At 35.8% G+C, this 12494-nt stretch overlaps 1 protein-coding gene across 2 annotated transcripts in view; it reads left to right on the forward strand.

The window, feature by feature from the left end:
* LOC149540087 (tornado 1) overlaps nucleotides 1–6834 on the forward strand; it is a 29718-nt gene extending 22884 nt beyond the window's left edge. Inside the window, exons 3-4 of one of the 2 annotated variants that reach the window (XR_016356353.1) lie at nucleotides 3936–5430; nucleotides 6572–6834. Coding sequence is in view for 1 of the 2 variants with exons in the window: in XM_089801283.1 (XP_089657409.1) it covers nucleotides 3936–5357 (1422 nt within the window). In the remaining variant the exon portion in view is untranslated. Of the gene's footprint in view, nucleotides 1–3935; nucleotides 5629–6571 lie in introns of those variants that run through there. The other variant, XM_089801283.1, reaches the window with a different exon arrangement.
* The last annotated feature ends 5660 nt before the right edge of the window (nucleotides 6835–12494 follow it).

Here is a 12494-nt window from a genome sequence, read left to right on the forward strand (position 1 = left end):
ATGCACCTAAAAACCTCAAGTAACACGAAAAAGCCTCAACAAGATCAATTCCCTCTTTTTGAGAGAATGCTGAAGCAACTAGATAATCATCTCATCAAGGTCAACTCCATCTTCTAGGAAAATTCTTAAGCAATAAATTTTTCCTCGTCCTCTTCAGTACTCTTGTCAAATGTAGACATTGAATCAATTGCTAATTCCACAATATGTTTAGAAATTCTCTCTACAAAGGTAAAAGGACACTCCATGATATCCTTCCATGCTTGACTGGATTAGCAAGTAGCCTACATAGGTCACTAATCCCAAATAAGCCACTATTGTGAACTCTAGCAAAAACTCGACCAAGTTCTTGAAGGCTATGTTTTCTAATAATTGCTATTTAAGCATCAAACCAACAATAAATTGTATATTTGTTAGGCAAGAAATTAAAATAAGTCTCTTCGTCATACCAAGAATAGATACCATCTAGTTCAAAAATATTAGTCGAAGGTGTTGGAATTGATAGTGAACCCCATAGCTCCTAGAAATCACCTGCAACCAAAATGCATGTTACATCTGTGTGGAGAGAATATGATCCAAAAAGCATGATTGATATGCTTCTATTGTCTGATGGAATAAATGGGGACTCAACTGCAGAGATTACAATGAATGCTTAAAAGAGAAAAAAGACAAAAGCTTACATGATATCCTAGGTGAGGATTATTAAGTTAGATCATGCTTATCCTATGCTACAGGACAACATAACCTATAATTAGCTTAATCTAAACATAGAAAAACATTCCTAAGTTTAGTTGAAGTGAATAAAGTAAAGGGGGACCTAAGCAATGATTGATCGATTAATTAATTACTAAGACAATTACCTAATTACGTGAACAAAAGGAAAGAAGAAAGAGATAGAGCCCAATCCTGTAATGGATAAGTGGCGTCATTGCCCAACTCCACTTGAATGCCATCTTCACATTCTTTAAGTTTAAATGCCTTCTTATTGAAGGTCATGTGTTTGGATGCTTCACTATCTACATACCACCTGTAATGTCCCTTACTGAATCGTCTATGAGTAAATAACTTAATGAGAGATAATCTAGAATTATCTATTGGAAAATGAGAGAACTTAAGCTATTTCAATTATGTTACTGAATTAAGAGGAATGGCAAGATATAGTGGATTGTGTGAAATCAACATTAACAGCCTTCCTCAAGGTTTATGAAGATCCAAGCCCTTAATCCCGTCTTGGAGTAACCTTAAGGCAACTTGATCCCATCTTGGTTAATCCTCAACACATCTTACAGGGACGCTGATCCTTATCCATCTCGGAATGTCCTTTCAGTTGGATTAAACAGTCCTACACTATATCCTAATTCTTCGAATTCAGAATCTATATGAGTATGAAGTTATCCATCAAATTATGATTGATGTTAGAGGGTGTGTGTGGGGCACTTACCTTAAAATATCCATGTCAAAATTGTGAATGGAGCATATGTTATGTATATTTGTGCTCTTATGTTCATCTGGTTATACTAGATGAAGATACTTTTTGGTTTGGACATTTGCTTAAGCCTGCTAACTGCAGACTTGCCGATATGCACCACAACAGATTCCCTTTGAATGTTGTGGATTCTGCCTGAGCATAGAATGGAATTGGCTGTTCCTTGACTGTGCTTTTTATATTCCTTTTGTCTTGATTGATGTCACTATTCTCTTCCATCTTTGATGACCTTATGTGATTATAACACTTAATAATATGTGTTTAATTGTCTTTCGCTTGTGCATGGGTCAAGTCATTGGGTTGATGACATTCCATACCCAATGTGATTTATTTGCCAACCAATTCTGTATGTCCACTATGAATGAAACTGTCATTGTTTAATTGGGTTGACCAATCAAGTGTCACCTTTTTTTATATGTTTTAATATCTGTTTGCCTGTTGATGGATCCGGGCTCCACGTTGTACCAATGGAATGCATTGTATCTCAATCTACCTAGCATGTGTATGGGCCGAGAATTGATCCCTTCTAAACATATTTCTTGCACTCTGCCCCATGCTATCCTCCCCATTTTATATTTTATTTTCATCTTACATCTACCGTGCAGTTTCATAATTTGATTGATAGTTTCATATTTGAAAGATGAGACATCACACCACCCTACACTAGAACACTATAAGTGGAAAGGCATGACACCTTGGAGAAAGTTGCTTCAAGTTTGGATGCTAACTCACACCTTTACTCATTCTATGAATGAGAGCTTGGTTTTGACTCTTCACTTTAAAAGAAACAATCTCCAATCCCAGATGAAATCATTTCAGATCTTCTCACAAGTGCAAATACCCTGAACCTATGGGTCTCAAGATGGAGAGAACCCATTTATAGCTATAAGCACCAACTTATCATTTTCCACCTTCATCTTAATAGCAGCAAGTTGATTTCAAAGATCATTGATATTCATAAGATAACTGGCCACTGTGCATATATTGCTGGTGTATGGCATTGAGCTTGCACTTTAGTAGCATCTTGCAAGAAACTTTCACATCCTAATATAGAGTGATCAAGGCATCATATATCTTCTTTGTTGTCTTCATCTCTAAAATGTGCGGTATCAAATGATTATTCACCAAATCTGAGGTGATTCTCTTCAGCTTTGGTTGACCTTTGTTATTGTACAGCCAATTAAAGAAGGTCAGTATGAGACTTGAGTCGCCACCTTGTCTCCACAAAACTCAAAAATTAACCTCCAGCCCTCCCCCAATAGCATCTGCAGATTGCATTTCCAAGGAGTAAAGTTGGAAGCACCCTCTACACAAGCATGCTCTCTGAGTCTAAGAGTAGTCACACCTGCAATTCTTAGAACATGCTAAAACCAAACAGATTGGTCAGCTATAACACAGATTAGCAACCTATTACAAGTGCAGAAACACTCCAATAACTAAAGTACTTTGGGCATCCAGCCCTATAACTTCTCACCCGTATGGAAATCTTCAAATACTGAAGAATCTTGAGCATAACACACCCTGAAAAGAATCAGCCACCTATCTAGGTAAAAATCAATCCTCCAATAACTAGTTCTTAAGCATCATGCTCAATAACGTATCATGGGACCTAATGTCTCTTACAAGCATATATTGTCTTCAATAACTAAATCTTGGGCATCGCAACTGCTGAAACATTCCAACAACTCCCTCTCACAAACAGCATCCCTTTACATACTTGGATACCATGTTAAATTTCCCGACCATGGTAAGCAGATTCTACACTAAAAATGTTAAAACCTATAACACCAGGAATGTTGAACATGATAACTCCTAAAAAATGAAAAATTCTGATTCTGAATACAAGAATCTGAAAGTACATCTCACTGAAAAGAAAACAGCGAATACCTAGTATTCAACTCTGAAACCTTTAACTGTCTTCTCATTAAATCTCAAAAATAACGCTGCACCAGCTCAATACTAATAAATTAACCCCTGCTTTTCTTTTATAGATGAAGTATAGAAGTGAAAAACAAAATCTAAGTGTAGACTTGTAAATCTGAAAAAGCTTGTGTGCTGAGGGTATGGATGCAGGCTGAGACTTCTAAATCTAAAATAAAAGGCTAGTGAAAAATAAAAAGCTAAACTTAGATGTGCATGCATGTTCCCTATCTCACATTACTAGGTGTTGAGAGTTGCAAATCAGAAAAGTCATTTTAAGTAGGCTAGCTGCAATATGCTGCTGCTGAAGCACCTTTGCTGAGAAGAACATGGACTAAGCAACTAGATAATAACTGTAACTAAAAATGTAATATGGTGTCACAAAATGCATAAAGATTATCCAAATGATGACATTTCAATGATCATTATCTTCTAAATTGGAGAATGCAGGCAATAGATACATTTTTATTTCAACATTTTCTAGCAGGTTTTGCATTCTTGGCTCTAACATCAGTTTTTATCTTTGTCACAGGTGCATCTTCACAACAGAATTTTGGGAGCAGGCAACAGACAGAGTGCCACGTACAAGCTTGAAAAACACCTTATCTCAATAATTATCAATGGTATTGAAATCCGAGTTGAGCTTGGGGGGAAAATGGGCTACTATATAGATGTCCTTGCTTGTTCGTCACAAGACTATAATGAAACACTAAAAGTTATGCACCATCTTGTTATTCAGAGCATTCAAAGACTCTGTGCTTCATCTGCAGGCTGTCAAGGAGTAATACTCATTGAGGGTATTTTAAGACCACAATGTGCAGAACAGCTCATACCACCAAGATATCGGAGGAACCAATTTATTTTCGTTGAGTATCTAAAGCAAGAGCTACTTTCAGTTCCAGCTGAAAGTATGTATAACTACCAACATACATGGAATGCAATTGTAGATGGAAGGTCAGTAATCCTAGGATCTGGATTTGATTATGCTAGGGATCTTCTTTCAGAGGATGATTTCAGGGATGTATTGCAGAGGCGATATCATGATCTTTACAGGCTTGCTGTTGAGCTGGATGTGCCTTCTACAAATGAAATTTCTAGTTCACAACAGAGCTTAGAAGATGAAGAAGAAGATGGTTCTGTGTCACCAACAGTTTCTGGAATTGCAAAAGGAGTTGAAAAGGTATTGCAAAGACTTAAAATCATTGAGCAAGACCTCAAAGATATCAAGCAAGAAATTCAAGGATTGAGATACTATGAGCACAGCCTTCTAATGGAGCTTCATAGAAAGATGAACAATTTGGTTAATTTTTCAGTTCAGCTTGAAGAGAGAAAAGTGCCGCACATGTTCTATTTTGTGAGAGATGATGGGAATGTCACCAAAAGGTTGGTCACAGACATTGTTTCAGGCATGACTGCACTTCAACTGCATATGTTATGTGAATACCGACGTGAAATGCATGTAGTGGATGGCCAACCTGGGATCAACCTAATGAAAGTTGATAATAGAACCGTACAAAGCCTTGTCCCATATGTGAATGGGTTAATGAAAATGCTCACCTTTGCCCTCAAGGTAGGTGCTCATGTTGTGGCAGGGATGGGGGAAATGGTCCCCGACCTAAGCAGGGAAGTGGCCAAATTGGCAGACTCCTCATTTATGTTTGGAAGAGGAATGGGTGTAGCTCATCAAATTGAACAAACCAGGAGTAGAGGCATCAATGATAGATCTCGAGATATCAATTATAGGCCTTTAGATCTCAATCAATTCAGAACAGCCCAACAGTGGTTGGTTGACTTTTTGAAAACCCAAAAATGCATCAGTGGAAAAGCTATTGCAGAGAAGTTTGGATTATGGAGAGTCCGGTACACAGATGATGGTCAGATTGCTTGGGTTTGCAATAGACATAAAGAATATGGAACCCGAATCTATGAGGTTATTGAAATCCCAATTGATTAAGAACAACTTCACTAAGCTTCTTCCTCGTTGAGATGGCTTTTGTCAATTCATATATAGCCAGCAACATCTTCAGGTCCGCTTAAAAATTATTGCTTTTGGTAATGCTGCATTTTAAGACTGGCTATGTAGATAAATCACATATTTATTTCCAATTTACAGTTGTAATTATACTTTTTAAGAAAATGACCACAGTGCAGGATCATCCCTATTTGGATATTTTGCACTCTTCAAATTACATTATAATATGTTTTCAACAATTTATATTTCCCAATTCTAGACAGTGTCAAAATTAAGCTCCTTATCTTTTGTTCTTAATTCATTTAGCCCTAGGCAATATTTGTAGAGTTTAACACTATATGAAGATTGGATTTACACTTTCTTTACTCCCACACTTGTAATTATTAAATTTAGCCCACAAACAAGAGGATCTTGAGCAGGGAAGAAAGAGAAAGAAGAACAAACAGTTCTAGACCACACTAGCTCTTAGTTGTTCACACGGTTGAGGCTTTATCTCCTTTTTACATCCACTGGCATGGCCTTAAAGGATTAAAATAAGGAACTTACTGTATCCTTTTTTGTCTTGCTTCTCATTCTCCCAGTGGAATAATGCTAAGTCCTAATCCAAAGATCACATGTTGGGTAACTGGAGTTTGGTCATGCTCATTACCATGAACATGTACCCAGGAGTCAAGTACTGTAGATTTATCACTTCTAATTATCTCTCTGTGCGCTCTGATTTTGTTTCTAACATTGCAGTTGATAATTCTATTACCTAAAGGAAGCTACTGAAAATCTATATAAAACACGTGTGCAATTTCTATCTTTCCAAACTAGAACCCTAGAAGAAGTATCTCCCATGAGACAAAGGTTCGTGTAATTAATTAACTAATATAGTTGTAGTCAGAAACAGAGCAGTTAAAGTATAAACCTTAGGATTTCTTATACTGATTTATAATTTTGTAGTCAAATTAGAAAAAAATATTAGATTTAGACATTCTGAATCGATTATAATTTTTGAAAACTGTAAAATTTTGCTACTGGCTTTACCCATCACCACATTTGTGTATGTAAGTTTCGCCTTATAATCCATTTTACTGTTGAAGAAGTATGCCTATTTTAAATTCGGTTTGTGGTTGATGCTTATGCAGCTTTACTATACGAAGAAAGGTAAATGATTGCATGGTTAGGTTCTCAAGTTGTGTTATGAACTGTAGGTATAAGGGCAGTCGATGGCTGATACGCCCAATTTACAAATGGAAGGGAAAACTTCGGAAGACACCATTATCCTGATATCAAAATGTGACTATGATTACTCTGCATTCATCATATCAATAAAATGAATCGAGAGAGGATCTTTGGAGGAGGACATTAGATCGTTTAAATTGTGAGTCCCCTCACTAAATACTGACTTGTGAGCTTCGAGTCATTGTAAGGAATGGCTTTCTTTGCCCCAATTTATAGTTATCTATTTGCATCATACTTATGCTCCAGGTTAAATTTATTGGAGAAAAATGGTAAATTTATCAGAGATTATTATGGCGTAGAAAAACTAACCCTAGAAAAAGATTCATCAGAATCACAACTTTGCAAGTACCTGCATTGTTAGAATTTTAATCATTGACACAGACGGGACGAAAAGGTATATAGAAACCTGCAATCGTGGTTCTCTGCCTTTGTGTGTAGTATGCTAGAAGAAAAACCAACAATAGGAATTAGAAGGAGATGCTGAATTTAATAACCTACTGGAAATAATAATGATAGACAATCCAGGAAGCAAATTACCAACATAACATGTAACATATGGTGAAGTTACACTAGAAAGAAGAGCAAAACGGCAAATCCACATAACTATTCCCATGCAATACCAACATTTACAGTAAGGTAACAATAGCAATAAGTTCAATTTTTTTTTTTTGGTCGGCGACGTCTAGATTAATTATTATTATTTGTTAGAATTAATTATTATTATGTTAAGTGGAGGTAGATTCAAACCCAAAACCTCCCACAGGAGAGGCTTGCAAGTGACCATTGTGTTGTAGGCTTTTCCCTATAGTAATGAATTCATTTAATGGGACACAAATACCATTATTTTCTTCTTCTCTGCCCTATCAAACACAATTTTTTTCCTACACTGCATGCCTCTAAAATTTCTGCAACAAGTTTCTTTTGAAAAGCTTTAAGACTTTTCAATTTCTTATTCTTGAGCTGTCCCTTGTTTGGTAGAATTCTTTTAAATCTAGAAAATGGTTAAGAGGATACATTGTATGGTTTCATAATTTAGAATTGGAATATTAATTGAATAAGTTTTAAAAAAAAATAAAATTATATATAAATATTTGATGGAGGGTTCAGACCTGCGAGGCAACCTAGTGAGGCACGAAGTCTGCAAGTCACCAACCAGCGAAGGCCACAACATAGACTTTTTAGTGCCCTGATACAGGGCCACTCGTCCCTGAAACCACTTCGACTTTTAGAGCCAAGGATTGAGGGACATCCACGCTGTCAAAATCATCCGAGGCAGGATCTTGACCTCATCCCTTATGATGTTGGAGCCTTGCACTCAACACGACTTGATCCATGGTGGGGCTCTTTATGAGCCATTCAATTTCACCACTAGACCAAGGGCCCATTGACTATATATATATATATATATATAAACCACAATGAAATGTGATTTTTGTTCTCTCATAATCCTGAGCAATTATGAGAACTTCATTTTGAGTTTTTTGCTTGCTAATGTTGACCAGCCAATCATTGAGAAAGGGCATGTAAGGTTTGCTAACAACATGTATTAAAAAATTCTACTTTTAGCTATAGTTTGAAGCATTTGATCCAAAGTAAATACCCTCCATTTTAACTCACACCACCTAATGTCAATAAATAAAGACATTGATAACCCAATCCATAGGGAAAAGACACCCTATATGACAACTAGAGAAAGCAAAATGATTAAGCCCATCAAATTAAAAATTGAAATTAATCTTTAAGGGATGTTGGGTGTAGAGTTGGTTGATGTGTATATGGAATTACTTGGTTGTTAATGTTGTCTTGGTGTAGATTAGCCATGGCCTTTATGTTCGAAAAAAACCCCAATTCAATACATTGGCATTGAATTGTAGTAGAATAAAGTATCATTTTTGGAATATATATAGTCTTATTATCTCTAGTTTGCTTAAGCTAAACTTTAGGCATATAATAATTAATTCTTTTATTATTTGTTATCATGCAATCTAGGTTAGTTTATTGTTAGGGTGTTGATCTTTATAAGGTGGATCTCTCTTTGTAGTTAACACTTTTTGATTGAATGACAATTTATCTTTTTCACATCAAGAATGTCTCCTTTATTTTGGATCTATGAATTCAAGCCTCCATAGCTTTGCTTCTCTCTTTTTGCAATAGGTGTTTGCGTGCAAGGGATTCTTGGGAGTTGTAGGTTGAGCTTTCCTCAACTTCAACATGATATCAGAGCTTCAGACTTTCATGCCCATTTTCTCTTCATGAGAATTTTTGCATTAGTTTTTTATTTTAATTCTATAGAGATTTTTTTATTAGATCAAGGGGGACTTTTATTCTTGGACACTTTGAGCCCAAATGGACATCATTGTTGAGCGTATAACGTTAAGAAATCTGCATTTCCATATATAATTCATCCATTTTGGATAACGTTAACTTCAGAGGCAATTTTTTTGCATCTAGGGTGTATGGCTTGGGCATGCATCACAAGGCAATGCTTATTTAAATTTTTTATTTAAAAAAAATAAAAATTCAATGCTTTATTAAAAAGTGCTTGGGCAACAAAATATTTATGTGTTTTTTTTACACAAGCAAGAAGCTTTTTTAATTGAAGAGGACATGTGTTTCAGGAATGAGCCCTTTCTTGGAAGTCGTGCCTCTATTTTGTGGAATCTATGCCACTATTTTTGTGGCCAAGTGAGTTGCCATCTCAGCCTTGCCCACGTGCCATTTTTGGTGGGTCAATGTCTTTGAAAGCATGCGGGCCTTTGTTCACCAAGTACAAATTTTGGCAATTTATGAAACTGCAAGTCCCTGAATATGTCGTCGACCTCACCTCCTCAGCACTATCTATGGTGCAACTTATATGCACCCATTTTCAATGAAAATATAAGTCCTTAAGACTATTTAACACTTGATACGAGTACATATAAGTTGCCTTGTATCCACTGGCTACTAAGATGGGGAATGATTTGCTTATTGTTATCAGTAGCCAGTGGATATGGGGCAACTTATATGCACCCGTATCAAGTGTTAAATAGTCTTAAGGACTTATATTTTCATTGAAAACATGTGCATATAAGCTGCACCGTAGACGGTGCCCACCTCAACCTCCACATAGAGTTATAGCCCTTGTTTGTTGTGGGCTTGCCACCCACCTCCACATGGCCTCCTCTCAATGCCTACATCATGTGAGTACACAAGGTCAGTAGTACTTGTGCATGAAGATCAACACATTTATTTATTTATGCGAGGCTTGTTTTTCTTTGGAGGTCCACATGCACACCTAATATTTGGGAAGCAAAGTACTTTTTGGAGTTGCCTGCCCATCTCATCAGGCCCACTATTCACCTTTGATAGGGCCTTTTCCCATAGATTGCAACCCTCATCTTTGATGATTTCCCATGTTTGTTTGGATGTCATAATTTTGGGAGAAAAGCATTTTTTTTCATGATTTTTTATGGGACGAAGAAGAAAGAATTTAATACCTTTACTCGTACCTTATCTAATGGGCCACCCAGGCTGATGTCACATGGGCCCTTGCCTCCCACGTAGGTATAAAGACCTACCCACAAAAGCCTCTAGTGGTTTACACTTTTTGTCCCCATAGGATCCTACTAGCCACTACTTTCTCTGGAAGTTTTTGGGTGCACGAGCAGTTTTTAGGGTACATTGGTGATTTGGCAAATTGATCGATGGTTTTTGCTCACCTTTGGTGGTTTTTTGGGATCATGGATGGTTTTTCTCCTGACCACATATTTATTTGGCATTCAAGTCATATTTTTTGGAAAAATATTTTTTCCCACATGCTAATTTTTAGCCACATGAATTTTTTTTGGGTACCGGCTCCCACTTTTTCTGGTGCGATTAGTTTTTTTTTGGTGGTTAGATTTTTTTCTTAGTGACAAAGAATTTCTAGCATATTGATTTTTTTCTAGTGAAGAAGACTTTTTCATCTATTTTTTTCTTTGATGACTATTAGATCATCAAATTTGGGCTCGTCATTTGTTGACGTCAGTGCCTACATCATCACATGTGTTAGCTCTCTTGGTTCTATTTGGACCTACCTTCTATTTTTTTCTCATATCTTGAGCATACAATCTCTATTTTCCACAAATAAGATATTGTCAGACAACTAGTTTTGAGCTCATTGTGATGGTATAGGTATTTTTAGTTTCAATTTTTTTTGATTTATTTTTTAGTTGACAAAGTCATGAGTTTTATTTTGCACTTTAGGAGACATCTTGAGCATCCAATCTCTGATTTGGGAATTATTTATATCGTTGGAAAGGTCATTTTGTGATCTTTCTATATGTTGGTTATTTTTCTAGATTTTACTTTAGGCACACCTATTTTTATTTTAAAATTGCATTCTAGTTGATATTTTTAATGGACCTGTGCATAGCAAGTGTGTCTTCATATATTCTTTCCAGCTGTCATAGTTAACTCCATCAAACTTTAGACTATCTTTCTTGAAATGCGCCATAGATCTCCTTAAGCGGTTAATCTTTTCTTTCAAGGATCTAATGCTCTAATACCAATTATTAGAAATTAATGCCCACCAAGATAATTGAGAGGGTGGGGGGGTGTTTGAATCAGTTATGCAATTAAAACAACTCTCAATATCCTTATTAATTCTAAAAAAATGTAACTAGTAGATGCAACAACCATAGAAAGATAACCATGCACATGCACAATAACACTAGATTTGTTAACTAGAAAAACCCTTGATCAAAGGGAAAACCCCAGTGGGGATGGTACCCACAAAATGATATACTAATATAAAATTTCCTTGTAAGAGGATGGACCCTTTTAGGAGTCAATAAAATACAATTAGTGCATATGAGTCCCTATTAGGAAATTCCAACCCTGTTAGGAGTTGTGCCAACCATGTTAGGAGTTGAAAGGAAGTCAACTAACCCACTATCCAAACAACTTCTGTATTATCCTCACTGAATAATACAATGTAGAACAACAACTATCCAACCAAAAACTTTTCTTTCCAAATACAATTTCTTTTAATCTCACCATGCCTCTCCTGCACCAAATGTTGCTATGATCTTCACAACTTTGCATGACAAATTTACACAATAGATATTGAAAAGATATGACCACAAACCATATAAAAATGATCTCACTGATGATTACAACTTAGGAAAACATCTTTCCTTTAATCCAAGTCCTAAAACAAATTATTCAGTTGGCCTTGAAGCTTTCCCAATTTACAATAATAATATAGGACCAACTTAAGATATTAGAATACATGTCTTGTAATAATATTACATATTTTCACAATTACAAGTAATCTATTAGCTTAGTCTTCATAACTTTCGATGTGATGAACATTTGATCATGTGTGTTTAACGAAGCCATCTTCATTATGTCTTTAACCTGTGTCTTAGCTCTCTCAACTAGATTTCATCTCTGTTAGGAGATAAAATCCAAACAACAATACCTTCTTTCTAGAAATAATGTCTAAAAGTTGTCTTCACTAAAATCTACATAACTCTATCCAGTCTTCATATTTATGTGCACGTTCTTAACTGTAGCATCTAGAACATAATCCCAAGTGTGCATAGTCTTATCTTCAATCCTTGAGCCGTGTGAATCCAATCTCTTTGCTATTATGCCAATCTTCATAGAATAACTAGTATGTTGACATCAATGACAAAATCTCTCATGAATGCAACAAATAAGATCTAAATCATGTCTCGAATAATGCTAATATACTCCCCCATAGAAATATCATCAACACTCATGCTAACAAAGTGAATAATGTATTATAGATTTAAAGATTATAATTTATCATGATTAATCTCTTTGTGATATTATGCCAATGGATGTATGCCATATCTTGTTGGGAAGACCATGACAATATGATAGGAAAACATCACATGATGGCAT

Source organism: Cupressus sempervirens, chromosome 9 (genome assembly GCF_028749045.1).
Source record: "Cupressus sempervirens isolate cs-2001-9-10 chromosome 9, ASM2874904v1, whole genome shotgun sequence".
In the NCBI taxonomy this organism is placed as follows: Eukaryota; Viridiplantae; Streptophyta; class Pinopsida; order Cupressales; family Cupressaceae; genus Cupressus; species Cupressus sempervirens.